At 34.8% G+C, this 18,821-nt stretch overlaps 1 protein-coding gene across 8 annotated transcripts; it reads right to left on the bottom strand.

The window, feature by feature from the left end:
* Positions 1 to 447: 447 nt before the first annotated feature.
* Positions 448 to 18,278, bottom strand: LOC105337541 (serine-rich adhesin for platelets). Of its 8 annotated transcripts, none has more exons than XM_066070786.1 (8): positions 13,406 to 13,499; positions 12,057 to 12,134; positions 10,001 to 10,129; positions 6,225 to 9,518; positions 4,161 to 4,223; positions 2,311 to 3,786; positions 2,145 to 2,175; positions 448 to 772 (listed from the first exon to the last, which is right to left on the bottom strand). In XM_066070786.1, the coding sequence occupies exons 2-7, from the start codon at positions 12,064 to 12,066 to the stop codon at positions 2,165 to 2,167; spliced, it is 4,983 nt and encodes a 1,660-aa protein (XP_065926858.1). In that variant the 5' UTR covers positions 12,067 to 12,134; positions 13,406 to 13,499; the 3' UTR covers positions 448 to 772; positions 2,145 to 2,164. The 8 variants fall into 8 exon arrangements, with proteins under 8 accessions (XP_065926858.1, XP_065926860.1, XP_011440581.3 ...); XM_066070788.1 differs by having other exon boundaries at positions 448 to 774; positions 2,148 to 2,175; XM_011442279.4 differs by lacking the exons at positions 2,145 to 2,175; positions 13,406 to 13,499 and adding an exon at positions 18,112 to 18,278.
* Positions 18,279 to 18,821: the final 543 nt, after the last annotated feature.

The following is an 18,821-nucleotide window of genomic DNA, read 5'->3' as shown; positions in this document are numbered from 1 at the left end:
ATGCACCGAGTATACTGTATATACTTTGTACAGTAAAAATATAAGTATCTGAGTGCGATATCAATGGACATTTTCTGTGTGTATTAAGGTAGATAAAAACAACTTGCATCGAAATAATAATTGTATAAATAAATGTAAAGTTACTCAAATTGGCTTACAAGTTATTGGACAATAATTGAGGAGTAAGTGGTCATCCATATAACAAATAATGCAAAATAGAGTTACATGTATAGGATATCACTTGAAATTTTTGCAATACGGCATTGACTATTTAAAGTTAATGATATACATGTATTACATTTCGCATACTGTTCATATGTTCTTGGCTAGACATACCGGTATTAAATGTACAATTTCATTTTTAGAAATATAATGCATAAACATTCAAAAACATCAACATTTTCCCCTTGACTGCGCAGTGATTTAGTACCCGTTTTTCCCATGCAGTTCTTGGAACTATATCAATACATGGCGTATTCAACCAAAAGACCATCTGAACAACCGGAAGTGGTGTGTATTTCCTGGATCCAGCAATCGTTCAACAAATCGAAAGTCAAAACAGTTGAACAAGTTTTCTGTTAGGCGTCCACTGAGGCATCCATCAAGTTCTACTCCATATACATCCATGGATAACTGGATAGCATTACGTAATATCTGGATTCACTCACACATCCTGCGGACACGGTTTAGCTCCATGCATACTACATGTATAGGATGGATGTAGAGGTACCGGCCTGTAGGATCATCTCCTCTTCCTTTTTCTTTGGTTGATCTGAAAAATTTATCAAATACATGTACTGCATTTTTCGTACTCTCTAACAAACTTAAGGCTCTCGCGTTTATTAAATATTAGTATTCAAATTCATATGATCCAAAAATTTCTTTTGAAAAGTGTTATCTAGATGACGAGCCCAATTGATTTATATGACTGTGCACGTGCTAGCTTCTTTTAAACAATGCCTGTTTCCATGGTTCTGATGGTATTTAAAAACAATTAAAACAATCAAACTAACAAACAAACCAAAAAAGCAAACATAAAACTAAAAAAAACCACCCCCTTAAAAATGTCAATTGTGAGAGAGCGTGTGTCATAGCACTAAAGGGTTCAATAAACTAAAAATTGTGCTGTTTTTTAAACTGTGAAGCTCATTTGTAAGTTTTGGAGGATTAGGAAATAGTCTAGATGGACTTTTTACAGATGTTTTGCAGAGACAGCTCATGGAATACAAATAAGATGCAATCTCCCCTTCTCTAGAAAAACCACAATTGACCCAGAAATGTCACAATGGGAGGGCTACCTTGCCCCCGCCGCCATATAAACCAGTAAATCACAGTAGATATTGTCCGCGGTGATTTTGCCCAGATCGAATTCTCAGATTCCTCGTTAGCTGACAAAAGATTTTAAAGTTGAATGTCTGCTACACATTTTAAATTTAATGAGACATGATTGAAACACACTCAATACCTTAATAGTTTCTGATCTACATTTGCCAATCTTTCCTTCGAATCTAAATTAGACTTTTTTTTCATTTATCTATGAATGGTGACTTAGGAATATGTGTATATATATACAGGTTGTGTTTGTTTTAGTCGTCCTTGGAGTTAATGACTAACATACCAGTTGACAAATACTTAATCTACTTAAGATACACAGAAACGTTAAAAGTCGTTGGGTTATCTATTTTGTCTTGAATAGAGTTGTTAAGATTAAAGAATCGTGATAAAATAAATCAAAGTAATTAAATCACAACAAATATCTGTTACATTGTGTTACATCAAAGGTAAAAAGAGAGGATAAAAAAAATGTTACATCATGAAATATAAATATAGCTCTGAAAATTCGAACTTGTTATATTCCAATATAATAAGTATTTGTTACATCAAAGTGGTTAAATATCAGATAAAATATTCTTAGTCCAGACGTGCCATTAGGGGACCAAAGAAAATCAGTGGTTATGACGTCATATTTGTATAAGATACGTTAAAGTATACAAAAAGGTGGATACAAGTGTAAATCCGTAAAGCAAGGCATTGAGGAGAATTCTGGATGTAAACATCCACATGTGGTGCTGTTATGCAATATGAATGAAAGAGAGAGAGAGAGAATGTAAGCAAAATTGTGCATTCCTTATTCAAACTCTTACCTTTTTGAACACCGAATAGATTATATAACCTCTATGAATGCAAAATAAAAGTACACGTTTACACATTCACAAATCTTTACAAAAAATCATTTGCAAAACCTTATGAATATGCATAAATGTAATCAATTTACTTAATGGGAAAATTATGCAGTTATGTAAAACGCACCTTTGGATTTTTTATTTCTCAACGCTGGCATTTTATATTTAGTAGGGTTCCTGAAGAATTCCGAAAAAGAACTACTCCTGGACTTTTTCTTCTTCAGCTTCTTCCCATCGGGGTCCGGACTCGTACAAATCACTTTCCTGTTTTCCGATTTATCCGAAAACCGCCGATAGATAACCGGTTTCTTTTTCTCGATTTCTTCATAGATGTGACTAGAATGCACCGTGAGTTCCTCCATGCTTGCTGAGCGGGCAGCTGCGCTGGACGATTTTCTAACCTCATTCGACTCCGCAGTTATAGTCTTTGAATCGTTTGTACTGTCTCCGTTGACGTCAATATGAGCTTGTGAATGAAGATCGTCAACTGTATCCGACGGCGATTTGTTTTTCACTTGACAGGTGCTACAATAATTTGGGTTCTCTATGGCCACGGTCCTTTCTTCTCCCATGTTAATACTGTCGTATTCTGCATTATTGTGCAAGGAATCGCCGTCGGTGTCATAACACATTTCAGGTGACACGGAGTCACGTAAATCAGTCTCCTTTGACACTGGACGAGTCTCGATGGTCGCCACAACAGTTACACGATTAGAGGGTTCGCTTGGACAGGGTTCACTACTCCCTCCAACCGAATCACATCCTGGCGCTTCATTGCCAGCCTCAGTCTCAAGTCCATTGTTTTGCGTAGGAATTATATGTTCATTTTTATCGGTTTTCTTTTCAGAAATTTCACTGATTTCACCTTTGCCAGAATCAACATCCTCCTGTGAAATCTTTTCCCGAGTCTCATTTCCATCGTTGCTAGTTCCTGATTCATTTGTAGCATCGTTGTTGACTGTAAAAACGTATTTACTTTCGTTTTCTACTTTCACTTCCTCTTCTTTCTCTGTTTTATCCAAGATCTTATCTTCTTCACATCGAATACCATCAACTGCATTTTCCACAGAATTAGTTCCCTTTAGTTCATCGGCTGTGGATTTTTCACTAGAGGAAAAATTTTCCTCATAATTGTCATTCTGGCTCTTAGTTTGATCGACATTTAAACCCTTTTCCGTAGATTCCATATTTGGTGACGACTCAACACAGTCTTGTTCAAATTTCATATAGTCGGTCACCTCCTCTGCAATCGCCTGATTTTCTGGAGCATTTTGAAGGGACACGTATTCGCCCGGGCTTAACTTGCTATTGACTTGTGAAACTCCATTTATAACGTTATTTTCATCAACAGAAACATCAGAGACTACAAACTTTTCATATTCCCGTGAAGATTCGACGCTTGCGTGAGTTACTCCGGCGTCGAGAACAGTCTGTTTATCTGCATCATTCTCTACTTCCGATTCCTTTTCATTTCTTCTAGTATTGCCGCTCTCTTCCTTGACACCGTTTTTCAATTCATTTGCGATGACATCACCACATGTTTCCTTGGAAACGACCTTGACCTCCTTTGATTTTGATGTTCGATCCTTGTCATCCTCGTCATCTAAGAAAACCAATTAAGATTTTGACTTTATTTTTTTGGTACCGGGAAACTACTGACCTTCATGCATATGTTGAAAATAAATTTATGAATTAGTTACGTCCTACTTCAAATGTTACTGACTTAATGATAAATTAAGATTCAAGGAGACTGGATCGTCACCAGATTAACCATCATATCTACCAATATTTTAAAGATATGTATGGTTTGCTAAAGTATAAACTAATTATTTAGTTAAAGCATCGATTTGTTGAACTTTTAAATTTGGTATTTTCCTATATTTTTTCATAGCTCTTCTTTAAAAGGAGACCAATACAGTCTTAAAATGGCCACGACCATCGATCCCTTTGAAGAAACTTAAGAAATTGCAACGTTACCTGATAACGATATAATGTGCAAGTCTTGATCCACGTCTATATTGATGTCCTCGTCAAATAGACCTAAAATTTAAAAAAAATGAAACTCGTTAAATCTAATTATCTTCAACAGTATAAGAATATGAATATTTTTGAAAGAGAGATTATGATATTAAAGAGCAATTCTGGTTTCTTATCGTCCATAACCAGTTTTCCCTCTAAATAGAGAAATCCTATCGCACTTTACTGCCTGTATGCGTTGAATTAATGTTTCGCCTTCGGTAGGTGTACAACTCCAACATTATTTGATCATTAACCATATTAACCCTCTATATGCAAATCTCATTTCTATAGTCTTGATCCTAATTAATAATTTTCAAAATATTCTAAAATTTGATATTAATATCATAAACATTTTAAGTAGCTGTTTGAAATGTGGTTTATTGCTCTATGAACTAGTCTCCATGATGTTTACGTCCTACACGTATAACTTTTCTGTTTTCATTCTACAACTGTATTATCTCTTATACCTAATTAACATGTGCATTAAGATATTGTAATAATATTCTATTATTTATTATCATGTACCATATGTTTAAACTGATGTTGATAAAGTAAAAAATTAAAAACTTGAACTTGAAAAATATAACTGGAAAATAAGATGGCGTTTTGTCTTGTCAAAAAAGCGTACAGTCATGTGTAAAGCGTGGAATATGAGTTATTTAATGACCTGAGGTAAAGTTGTACAGTTAATTAATCAATTTAAACATCTGTATATGCGAGTATCTTCACGTAACTGGACACCTGTTGCCAATCACCAAATATGAATACTAATTACTCATCATTAATCTTATTGCGTTAAAGAGAATGCATACATGACGTTCAATGTGCGAAAAGGTCAAAGAATGTTTGATATTCGGAAAACAAGTTGCCCAGAGGATAAAGATGATTACAAAAAAAGAAAAAAAAACAACATGATGTATCTTGTTAATAAAAAAAATACGCTAGTCCAATGTAAATAACAGTAAGGCCAAAATAAGTTTATATCAAATATGAACTTTTGAAGTAACGTTATTTGGTCACATTGTTGTGTGTCGAAATGAATATCAATTATCACTACTTATTCAGAACGAATAACCACACCAGAAAAGAAAATTTTCTTCAATTAAATCAAAAGCTGAAATAACGCTTATGGCAACTTAATGGTTAACTTTTCATCCTTTGAAGTAGGTATAACTTAATGAAATTACGATGTTTTAGAATTCAGGAGACCTTTTTATCTTGAGGTTATATATACGATACTTAAAATCGAATGTAAATCTTTGTCAATTAAAATGTAAATCCCGTCACTTAAACTTGTCAATCGTTTACTTTATCTTTTCGGTGGCCTTTTTTTAGATAGCTGATCTTCAAATGTGGTGTGTTTTATTTCAGTTTGATTCTAAATTGAAGCCTATTAGGCAAATTAGGAATAAAGATATTTCGTATTTAATGTAAATGAAAATTAGGTAATCATTGTCAAAGATGTCTCTCTGATGTTAGATAAACAAATACCACCATATCAACATCAATAGACTCTGATAATTTACTTAAAATAGACTTTGGCTATAGTATGTTAAGAATTAGATGTTTCTTGTGCATAAAAATGAAATAACCATTGTCACAGAACAGGTGTCCTTACGATAGTTCAATTGTTAGATAAATGATAGAATCATATAAATTTCAGTGGTCATTGATATAGCTTAAAATTCAAAATTATACTTTACAAAGTTTAAAATCTACAAAGCGAGTGAACGTTTTAACAATATATAGTAAGAATATACGGAAGAAAGAATGTTCATGGCGTTCTAAGAATAAAGAACAATTTATCTACATCCATCTGTGGCAGTTTACTTAAGTGTCTTGTTTTGTTTAATTACCATGACAGCGACTGTCTCACAGATACTATTACCGGTGTGTGTGGTCGCAGAGAGCAAGATTCTACGTTTTGTTTGGTTAACTATTATAACAAATATTATTTTTTGAAAATAATTATTTCAGCTAGGATGTATAAAATATAAACTTCTTTCCAAAATAAAATCTTACTTTTTCTGTTTTGCTGTTTGATGGGGCTACTGATGACTGGCCTCTTCTTAGGTTTACTCGTGTATAATCCAAAGCTCTCCAGAAAAGAAGATTTCGATGGACTTTTGCTTTTCGGTTTCCCTCGGGTCTTTACGAGCATTGTTTGGCTGCCTGTTTTTCCCTCGTGTTTTTCACTGGACTGCTCAACGTTGAGCATCGGCATGCTTTTGGCTTCTAACGAGCGTTTTGGAGTGATTTCTTCTTCAATTTCTGAACATGTACCCTCGTTTTCTTGAATTCTGGATTCCATATCTTCGTGAATAGAGGAGCCACTTTGTTTTCGTTCCGACTTTTTTTCTTCCGAGGACCACACATTTCTGTCTTCTTGTGGACTCTTGTCAGATCTACTGGAAGAAGTTGATATCCGTCGCCTAAATTCCGCGACACCGAAGAAATCCGAAATCTTGGCACTAAGGCTGTTTACTCTCTTCTTTTTCTTTTTACGAGTTGGTGAGGACTTGGCGCTCACTGATGCTGAAGCACCACCTGCAGGACTTTCGGAAGGACTCGGTAATTCAAGGGAATCGTTTTCTTCATCAGGAAGCTTTCGCTTCTCTTGTCTGCTTTGAACATCGCTGACCATTTCACTTTCACTGATGATGTCATCTGCGCATGTGACGTCAATTACAACAGCCTGGTTCTGATCGAAATCGAACTTCTCAGACCTTTCGTTGTTGACGTCATCTACCTCTGTCTTCTCCTCGACAGGTCTTTGAGATTCTTCTTGCTTTATTATTTGTAACTCAGTCCCGTGGTAATCAGAAATACCAGAGTCATTAAAATCAGATTTAGCCGAATCGGTATTTTCGTCAGTGTGAATTTCGTTATGGTCACTACTTCCTGTCATATTCAGGTCCATGCTGTCATTTGCAACATCGTCTTCTGGTAAGCGGATGTTCACTTCTCTTTCTGATTTGACGGGAACAATAGAAGATTCCACATCCTCCGTAGGTAACGATTCTTCTGGTTGCTGCTCTGAAGTCGAAGCTAGATCAATCTCTTCAAATTCTGAACCCTGGGATTCACTCTGTTGTTTTGGTTCACTGTCCGGGATTTCCGCCTGAGCAACAGCTATTTCTTTCTCACGGCATTCAACGTACATCAAGGTAGGCTCCACTGCTTCCACTTCCTGTTTGTCTTCAGATTCTGGCCCTGGTTTCTCCTTTTGACCTGAAGATGCCTTAGTTTCACTCGTTGGTGTCTTTGCCGACTTATCCTTTTTCTTGCCCTTTTTGGGACTTTCTCTGTGAAGGAGGTATTTAAGAATACTATTCTTTTTCTTGACCTTTGTTGGTGAAGGAGTATTCTGGGTGGCCTCTGTAGTTTTCTCTTCTGTCATTGTCTCTGTTTCAAGTGTCTTGATAGTTTCTTCCTCAGCATTGACATCTTTTTGCGTTTGAATAACTGTTGTAATTTCGGTTTCAACATTCGGAATAACTGTTGAAATAACAGATTCTTCATTCGGAATAATTGCTGCATTTTCAGATTCTTCATTCGGAATAGCTGTTGCATCTTCAGATTCTTTGTTCGGAATAGCTGTTGCATCTTCAGATTCTTTGTTGGGAATAGCTGTTGCATTTTTAGATTCTTCATTCGGAATAGCTGTTATTTTTACAGATTCTTCATTCGGAATATCTGTTGTATTTACAGATTCTTCATTCGGAATATCTGTTGTTTTCACAGACTCTATATCCCGATTAACTGGTTTATCTTCAGATTCTGTATCCTGAATTTCAGTTGTATCTTCAGATTCTATATCCGGTTTGGTCTCGTTTTGACTTATGTTATCTTTGTTGTCACCGTTTACCAAATCTAAAACGTTTTCGTCAAATGACTCATTGGGCACATTCTGTACACAGACTTCAACATTTTCCTCACATAGTTTAGCTTTCTCGTCCTCTTTGACATCCCTCACTATAAGTCCCACATACAACGGCCCCTGTCTCTCGGCTTCCGTCTGAGGGGCCGAGGCTTTCATGATCAAGTCGGTGTCGATCTCAGAATCAGTATCATACTCAGACTCCGATTCCTTGTGCTCAACTATCTCGGGAGATAACTCGATCATGCCGGAGGAACCGGGCTTACGAACAACGCATGCGTACTCACTGCATATAGCATAGGCTTTCTGTGTTGCTCCCTCATATGAAATTCCATTGGGGTGAAGGGCATTCAGTTTGTTCCTTTCGGCATCGTCCCATTGGATTGCAGATTTCTCCTGCGTTGGAGACGCATGTTTCACGGTAAAATCGTGTTCCGCGGCATACGCTCCGGAGACTCGGTGCTTCGATTTCTCCATGCTTTCTCTCCGTTTTGTTTTGATTGTCTTCAGCGCATCGTTAAACTTTGATCCGATCTTTGATAGCGGTGACTGTTTCTTCTTAGATTTTTCCCTGTGTTCCTCTGATGAGGTCTGTCGTTGAATCTCCTCCTTTTTGATGATTTCAGTGAGAACTTTGGTCTCAAAATTATCGGGTTCTCTCTCTTTATCTATAGTAATATCTAGCTGCTTTTCTGGCAAAACCTCTTGGACCTGTTCCTCAGTGGTCACTTTTGAATTTTCCTCTAGTAATTCTCCATTAATACCTTTCTGAATAACTTCAATATCTAAGACTGGTTCAGAGTGATTATTTATAACTTCATTGCTTTCAATCACATCTATAACTCCATTGTCAACATTATCACTTCCATTGCAAGGAACTACATTATCTTCACTATCCGGGGCACCTGCCGGACATCCGTTAGATTTGAGGGCCAATTTTTTCGCCTTTTCAATGTAGTCGTCGATGTTGCTGTTCCCCCTGTGGTAAGGAACTCTCGTCACAGCAACGATCTCGTCTTCCTCTAGCTCCGATGTAACACCCGTTGATGAATTCTCCGACATACCTGATGTGTCGCCGTTACATAAAGAGGGCTCCGCCGCCGCGCGACTCATACACACATTACTGATAGTGTTGTCAATATTTTCCTCGATCACTTGATCATTTTCACCGACCGGTCGGTCTACGCTCGGAGATGGTTGGCCACTTGTTTTTATGCTTTCTGTGTTTTCTTTAGATGTACTTTCGTGGTCAGTTGGTTCGAGTGTTTTTATACATGGAGTTAAATGAATTGTGACCGAACTTCGGAATGTCGGGGATTGGGGTTCCTCGGAGACGTCTCCGTCATTTTCCGTCACATTCCGTAAAATTACGTCACCGCTAGATTCGTCATTTTCTGTTATGTCCATCTCAAGACTTCTCCGCAGTATTTCCGAAACTGTATAAATTAAATAATGAGAAATATCATGTAATTTCTAATACACATGGGTAATGCTTTAAAAAAATTTCTCTTTATGCATGCTATAGATTATATAATGCGGGTGGTTTTATTGAAAGATTTCCGTAAAATTGAAAAAAATTACTTCTACCTATGCACAAGGGCTTCAGTTTTGCAAAAAGTTCTATACAAAAGTGAAACTAATGCATGTAATTTTATGCTCATAAAACTTGAAGGTTATGACATGTTTGAGTGGCTCGGAATTTAAACTTTACAAATATTATAACATTCTTTTATGGATATATTATTCAATTACTTTGATTTATGTGACTTTTATTTAAAAATAAATCTTCAAAACATTTCAAATAATTTCTTAAAAGAACTTCAACCAATTTTTTATCTTTTTATAACAGATGAGAAAAAATGCAATAACTCTTTGGCAATGAATTTTTTTTTCGAACAGGGTAAAGGTCGTTACGTACCTTTGAGAATGCGGTCACTGTGGTCCCCCTTATACACGCCCCCGTCATCCAGTTCCTTGTCGGGGTGGGGAATAATCACAGGGCTCTCAAACACAGCGTTCTTCTTGGTCCTCTCAGGCGACGAAGTTTCTGTATAGATAACAGAAAGAAAAAAAAATCCTTAAATGAATATTGTTACAGCATACATATCGTTCCTCATCTTAAAAACATTGAAAGTATCCTAACCCAGCCACGGGTAGGGCTTCGGGTTGTTGTAACATAGGAGAGATAAACAGAAGAATAGAGTAGATTTTTCGGTGTGCTTTTGTTACTTTTATTGTGTCGTGTCACTCTCGAATACCTACGTTTAGCTGTGGGCCCGGGGTTTCAATTTACATACAAAATGAAGCACATTTGCATTCTTCGACACGGGGTTAATGGGGGATCTCATTTCCACCGTGTTGCGCTGTTTAGCGGTTAGACTGAGGAATAAAACGGGGTCGCTGGAAAGCAATTGATTCGGCTGATCCACAGATGGTCCGGGGGTTGATTTTTTTTTTTGGGATCATTTATTTAATCAACTCAACTTCCTAATCAGGTATTGCCTGGTGGTTCGATCTGTCGACTGTATAGATACAGTACTTTTGATTTGCGTTAATTAACATCTGCATTTTTTAATTACAGAACCTTAATGATTTAAGAGTAAAAAAGAGACTTCCTTTCTGGTGTATAATATATCTTATCAACTATTCAAAAATGTTTGTTTCGGAGAAGAAAAAAACCACATTCGATCCCTGAATCAAGGTAATAATACCTTCTTTTTTTTTTTTTACAAGGAATGGCAGATAGTATTAAGTTTCAGAAATGATACACATCTGGTCAAAATATTGAATAAAGAAGAAAAATAAACACGCGAGTTTTATTGGGGAGCTTCGTTCACCTGCTGTATATTACACACATATATCGGCATTCCAGGATTAATCCATCAAATGTTATCACGTCTGTTTATCTTCCATCATTGGGAGCCTGGGGGCAGGTAGGGGGAGCCTCTACCTGTGTGACATTATGGTCAGTTTGGCGAGATTACCTTCATTGGTTTCAGTCGATCGTTTAATAGAAAGTACCTGTTGTAGACACATTAACTACGAAGTGACCAAGAAAAAGTCCACACGTTGGAATTCGTCATTTTTTTTGTATTGACCTCCTGTGTTATTTTTGAAAACAAAGTACAAATTACCCACCCAGCTGCTGTAATGTACTGACCCTCTCTCTCTCTCTCTCTCTCTCTCTCTCTCTCTCTCTCTCTCTCTCTCTCTCTCTCTCTCTCTCTCTCTCTCTCTCTCTCTCTCTCTCTCTCTCTCTCTCTCCAACATTACTCATTAAACATACCAAAAAAAACGACAAATATGTGGGGGAAAAAAAGCACATTATCTACAAAAATATACCATAAGAAGTACATTATCATATACGATGTATTTTCTGGTTTCTTTCTCTCATAAAATAACCCATATACCGGTACACAACAGACAATAGTCAATTGATGCACTATATGTCACACGTGCAAGATAACTTTGCGGTATTGCGGTCACGTTGACCTAAATAGCAATGCTACTGTCTTGTGTCATTGTTTGGCAGCTCACCTGTCTATTAGTCTTATCCGTCTGTGGTGTCTATTTCATATTCATGTGCATTCGTCTTAATTTTTAAACACAGAATTTTTTAATGTCATTTCGCCCCAAATAGGACCACTGTTTTCGCATTCCAGAGCATTGTGTGTGTATATATATATCTGAATAAAGAATTTGACATCACAGATGCAAAACATGTTTTTGTTTTTCGTTTTTTAACGTAATTAGAATATAATTTTTACCTTTATATCATTGCATTCCTGTTGTTGTTTCATAAAAATTTTGATTTTATACTTTAATTAAATTCAATGAGGTTTTTTTCATATTATCAAAAAATGTGTTTTAAAATGTGTTTTACTCTGATAAAAAAATCAAATGGTTTGGGAAAAAAATTGAGTACTGACCAGTCATGAAATAATTTTACACAGAAATAAGTCTATTGATCTTACCATTTCCCATTATGAAGTTGCCAGAAACAGTCCTTCAGCAAAACGACATCGGAATATTTGTCCAAAATAGGTAATCCACTGAAAAATATAACAGTTCAATATCACAATAAAAAGAAGAGGAGACAATGGATACCCTTGTTGCAGCCAATTTAAAGTTTGCAATTGACCATAACAGGAAAACAACTCGCATGCGTACAGAACGTATACCGGTACCAAATGGAATCAGTATTTTATTTTAAGGCTGCAATTATTTTCCGAGGATGATAACGATATTCCTCTTGGAGCCAACAATACACTATGAACCCCATCAAGAATGGTGCAATATGACTTCACGGGTCGTAAAAATTGTCACATTTTGTATTCAGTCATGTTCTACAAGAAATATGACGCTATATTCACCTGCGGAACACCAATAATGTCATGTACAACTGTCCATCCCACCCAAGAAATACACACCTGAAAAAAATTACGTCCCACAGTCCGCACCACAATGTGCAAGTAGATATATATAAAGATCCCGGGGCCTTGCCGCCGAATACCGAGGCAACCCACAGAAGAGACAAGTGCCAAAATGACGTTCAGAAATATTTTTCCCTTCAAGAATGAGAGAGGTCCGCTGTGGTTAGATTTATTATGCAAATCGAAAACTATACTTCATAAATCAAAATTAAAGTTCACCTGAACATTCAGAAAGAGAGAGAGAAAGAAAAAAATGTCGATCATATGTCTTTTTTAACAGTGACAACTCATTGAAAAATATACATTTTTTTTTTACTTTTGGAGTCTTTTTAAGCGATATCTCTATTTATTTACGATGCCGTATTCTAATGAGCATTAATTAATTAATATTTCTTTTGATCTGATTTTGAATACTAATTTTTTTTCCAATTAAAAAAAACCGTTCGCGATGAGAATGAATATACAAATGGAAAATAAACTGAATTGAACCCCAACATTTTGAAGAATAATTAATGATTTAGAAATGATGTTCAATCAAACAAAATTATTAAGAATTTTTTTTGTTCATTACATTATCATATTTACCATCAATTGTTTTGATGTTCAGAGATTTTCTTAGATCACCGAATAGTGGTAAAATGTCATTCATGTAAACTTATAAACAATTACTTAGAAAGTCTCCTAAAATAATTTGTCATAATAATTACATGCAGATATTCGCTGAGATCAAACAAAAATGGTCAAATTATAAGAAGGGCCTTATAGAAGCTGAGAAGTTGTCATATTTGTTTTCAATTTTAAAGCCAAATTTTTCAGAATGTCTTTGTAAAATCAAAAAAGTTTCTAATTTTTCAAAAACGTGAAGAAAAGTGAGAAATTAAGAGACTTACAATTCTGCCTCAATACCGCATTCCACAAATTGCATCAAAACACGGGGACCTCAGCAAAGCAAACGAGAAAAAAATTCGGACACTCGATTTGGCGTCATCATGTGACCTAATTGACAGGTTAATATGGCGGTATTGACAGTCTTATTGATGGACAGCCCGTGTTTATGTACCTGTGTAAAGTGTGTACTCCGAACATGCAACACCGAAAGCGGTCACATATGCATATAGTTATTGAAAAGCACAACCCACCCCCCACCCACCCCCCCAAAAAATAAATTTTAAAAAAAACCCTGCGGGGGCGAACAATTTCTTTGATCGAAATTATATTTGAAAGGTGATTGTTTCAAGTAGATACAGTGGAATTTACATAATGTGATAGATGATAAAGATCTTAAAGTGGTTACCTGTCCAAAAAAATGTTCACCCTCAAGGCATCATTCTGGCACGTGTACATAGAGAATGAAATTCTTGATTTTTAGAAATAGCTTTATTCGCATCCATATATACACCATATATACCAGTGCAAATCAAATCAAATTCAAAAAAGCAGAGAATCATTCTATTCGTTGAACTTATCTTTTCTACTTTTACGACAATAATGATACATGGTTTCTATTTTCCTTTTTACGTATGCTCTAAATAATATATTTCATAGAAAAACCCGAAATTCCAGAACTTTATCACTGTATATGACACGGTTGAACCCTGCCATTATTTTCTTAAATAAAGACTGATGTCAAACAATACACAACAGAACTTGATACCGGATAAGATTTGGGGTTTTTTTACTGCATGGTTCAACATAGTTGGTGCTCGGCTTTTTAATACAATATACAATATGTTTCGAAAACTATGTTTTACAAAATAATGGAATGTGCTAGTGAGACGGCGAATTTATAATATTAATTAAAAAAGACGAAAATTCGTATACTCGTTTTAAAAATTGTACTCTTTGATGAATTAATTGCAAAACATTGTAGATTCTATCTAAAGTTAAGGAATGAGTCTTTTCTAGTTTTCGACTTGTCAAACGTAAATTTGATTAATTATTCATTAAATCAAAATTAAATGAAATTGAAATAGTATAGTTTTCTTTCTTTTTTACTATCATACAACTTGGCATAGAAAAAGTAATCAATGTTTAGAATCTAACAAGAACTATATTTGTGGCGTAATATTGGCGTAGGAAAATATCACACGTCTCGCAATTTAGAATCGCTGCAGATTAATGAGTCTGTTTTAGCATTTTAAAAACAATAACAGTAATGTTGGATTTTTTTACTAATGTGAACTAATGATATGATACTTGAAATTCGGAATATGTTTTTAAAATATGATTTGCCTATCAAATTAAATTTTTATAAGCTTTTTAAAGCGCCCATTCTATACATTAATTTTTGTGAAAAAAATCACTAAAATCAGTTTTTTTCTCTTATTAAATTGTCAATATATTAGCTTTTCTATCAATTTATATCTTTATATAAAGTCTTCATAATACATAAAAATCAAGAATATTTTATTATTGGAAGCATAAAAAATATTCAAATTTTTTTCAAAATTTAAGAAAATTAGAGGAAATGCGGGCTAAGCAATATCAATTTTAGTATAAATATTCATTCCAATTTAGTGGTATAAGCTGATAGACATTCTAATATTCTATCATTTCATTGAAGAATAGAATTTTCAAATTTTAAACAAATGTCTACAGAACTACAAAGAGCTACACTTATTTTTATCATCCTTTACGTTGAGGAAAAAGGTAGTGACCTTGACCTGACCTTTATGCGAAAACAAAAAGGTCAAATTTGATTAAACTTATAGAATCATTTGGGTAATATGATCCGTTTGACTGTGTCAAAATTTCATGAATTTCTTATTATAAGAAGTATGTTTGATAACGAAAAGACTCCTTCCTTAAATCTAAGGTTTTTCTTGTATAGTAAGCTAAATGTTGAACAATCTTTCTGTTTTAAAACGTAAGCTTTAATTTCAGCAATAACTAAAAAGCTATCGCAGTTGTTTTATATGTATATCATTAAAACGCTTAAAACCAGCGAAGCAAAAAAAAAAAGTTAAGGATCAAAAATGTTATCTCTCTATATAATTATGTGTACTTGTATATGAAACAACCGAGAAATGATGCATGTGGATTATATTTCAAATATCAAGAGAAAGTACAAATTAAGTGGGGATAAAAATGAGTTGAATATCATATATTATAGATTGGTATGGATTTATATACCTATATAATTATTTTTTTAATTCTCTGCCAATTTTTCAATTTTTGCTTGTGAATTTTACCAAATCAATATGGGTGGCTGTCAACCAAAAACTTACACCATAACGATGTAATTTTGCATAACCTTCAATATCTTTGCATAACACATGTGCAAGATATTGCTTCCCTTTTGGTTTTGCATACTAATTAATATACTTAACTAAACAGATTTTGGTAATACAAAGATGTTATTCTGTGGGTTTTTTTCAATCCTGATAACATTCTGCATTATGCCAACAACCATTATATTTACCCTGATATACATTCAATTTACAGTGAAGTGTTTCATGTATACTTTTACAAAGCTTCAGATGTACACTTATATACGGGTCTTGCAACACGTTTAAACTGTCAAGTTTCCCAAAATATTCCACAATATGAAAAAAAACCTCTTTTCCATTTTTTCAATTTTCATTTGTATTAATTCATATTTTACGAAAAACCCATTCATATCTTGACAAAGAGACAACTTCTTGCACAGGTTGTAACAGTGTGTCCATGGAACAGAAAAACTGAAAACCTCTAGAATACAAATTACATGAAGTTCTGTTACGTAGCAGACGACACGAAACTTAATCAGATTAATGGCTGGTTACCGCAAATGGGGGGGATTATTCGTGACTTGGAGAAACACCTGGTCATTGTAAGGCCAATGTTTCAATGAAATTTGTGGATAAAAAGATACAGACATACAGACGTCCAAATTAGAAGAGGACACGAGTTCTGTTTTTTTTTCAAAAGTTTTTTCCTTGAAACTCCCCTGAACTATAACATTGCCCCAATGTCATCTCTGCCTGGAAGAGACCTTATTTACGGCGTAAAGACGAAAACGGTGGACCAATAAAGTCTTCCTTAATGTGAAATATGATGTGAAGAGAATAAAAAATCGCCACCAACGCGCGGCCGTGCGAAACCAAGGACCGACCCTGATGTTCGCCGAGGAAGAACAAAAACGCGACAATTAATGGCAGAGCTTGGGTGTTAGTAACAGCCACAATTATCAGCCATGAAATGCTTGATCATAAGCACTCGTGGGCTAATTAAATGGACGGAATATTTGAAGTCACGCACTCAAAGATTATTTGACACCATGGAGAAAAATGGCAAATACTAGAGATTTAACAAAGAAATGGAATGATTATATAGTTAGTCACTGTTATATGTGCATGAAGTCATTTTATTTCTTTCCTCAATCCTTTTTTTTTTCTCCGGCCTCGCTTAATTTTCTCTCCGTGGTTTTCATATCATGCTAATAGGCTAGGTTCTAACTGATAGGCTGATAAGTATATGTTGCATAATATGTGAAATTTAACCGTAATGTGAAACTGTTAATAAAAAAAAAACTTCACACCGCGATTTAGAGGACGAAAAGTGTTAGATTTCTCTATCGTTAAAAACACCAAAAATGGGAATGACATTTAGATGAGGGGTGAGGCCACACCGTCCCAAGGAAACGAGTTTTTACACACAACAACTATTATCGTCAGCAGGAGAACTTGTTAATTTTGTTTCCATTCGTTGACCAACCCAAGAAAAAAACGAATAAAAGCCTTCACATTGAAGGTTTTACTTTAAGAATCAAACAGTCCCTTTTTTCTAAAGACAGATTCAACTTTACAACGCAACGTCAATGATTAAATATCTGTTGTTCTATTTTCAGTCACGTGTACATTCCTGAATTTCAATGCAGCGTAGAAGACATTAGAATTTGCATTTCCTTGTTAAACTATTAATAATATTAAAAAAAATGAGTGAATACAGAGAGAGAGAGAGAGAGAGAGAGAGAGAGAATTCGATACCTGACGATACTCGAGCTTGACCACAAAGCATGGTCCATAAACCAATTAATTCATTAGGTATACAAATGCAAAAATAAAATAAGATTATAATTTGATTGTCAGAAATCACTTGAGAATTGGCTAGCATGCACCGATTAACTATAAGACTGCCGACTTATACTTCTCTATGGTCGAGTGGGATTTTGTTTTATAACTTACAAATTCCATTAATAACGGTTTTAGAATTTGGTCTCTTAAAACAAAACCGTTTATACACTAGCTGCGTTTGTCCCCTTATTTCATTCATCATCTGAGTCTTGGTTGAATGACTTCCACGGTTGATATGTAAACCGATCAATTAAATTCGAAAAATCAAATAGGGCATTTATGCTTATGAATATTAGATAAATGATATCTTAAAAGTACATCAACATCGATTTTATGTTTTCCTGTTTAAGCTTCCAAGAGTTTTTAAAACCTTTTTTATCAAATTAATTGTGGATTAATTGTAAGATGCTAAACATAAAGGAAAGCATATTTTGATTCGAAATATCTATATGCATTTGTAATACGCGAGTAAGCGTACTCATGGATTAAAACCAAAAATATGAGAAAATACGACAAAGACAAAATTAAGAAAAAAAACTCACCTTGAATGCATGACAATTTTGAAGATGCTGGACGTCTGGTTTGAAATACTATATATACGTGTATTTCTCAGAGTTCTTCACTTTTCACTGAAATTTCAATGCTAGTCTCTTGTCGCCAGACTCCGAGGGTGTCGATTTCTATCGTCTGGATACACTGTAATCCTTGCCGTGTAAAATCAGAAATTGGACGCGGCACTTTACGATAATTTATTCCGCAGTGCTCGGAAGGTTGGTATAATACATGCATACCGTACAGTAAGTATGACACCTAAAAAAAAAATATCACACATGCATTCCACGCTAACACTTGTAAAAAGAACTCTGTTAAAATACCATATGAATATGTTCGGATCAAAGCGATGTGGCTTTCACCTCTTCTAAAGATTAGGAAGGTTTTTACATTTTTGATTTTCCCCCCTTTAAAATTCTTCTTCATGAAACATTCGTTCTTTCATTTTTTTTTCAAGATTTAAAAATCTGTCTCTCTTATAATATATAAACATTAATTGTGTTCGTCTTAACGAAGCGAACTGAAACTTTGTACAATGGATAAAGAAACAACGTAATCAAAACTTTACTACATCAAGATATAGCCTCTTGTAAATTGACTCCTCATTTCATACAAACAATCAAAAGCAAACAAATATAAAAATGTTATCAAAATATTAGATCTACAGGTATTTCACCTGCGTGCGGATCTTCGATAAGTT

The sequence above is a fragment of the Magallana gigas genome, chromosome 9 (assembly GCF_963853765.1).
Source record: "Magallana gigas chromosome 9, xbMagGiga1.1, whole genome shotgun sequence".
In the NCBI taxonomy this organism is placed as follows: Eukaryota; Metazoa; Mollusca; class Bivalvia; order Ostreida; family Ostreidae; genus Magallana; species Magallana gigas.
This window is presented reverse-complemented; position numbering and strand designations above follow the sequence as displayed.

Bases quoted from the DNA above. Each gene is read 5' to 3' on its own strand.
- LOC105337541 (XM_011442279.4), bottom strand. The intron at 9,519-10,000 runs GTACGTAACGAC...TAATTTATACAG, and splicing joins CAGTGACCGCATTCTCAAAG to TTTCGGAAATACTGCGGAGA. The intron at 3,787-4,160 runs GTAACGTTGCAA...TGGTTTTCTTAG, and splicing joins GCACATTATATCGTTATCAG to ATGACGAGGATGACAAGGAT.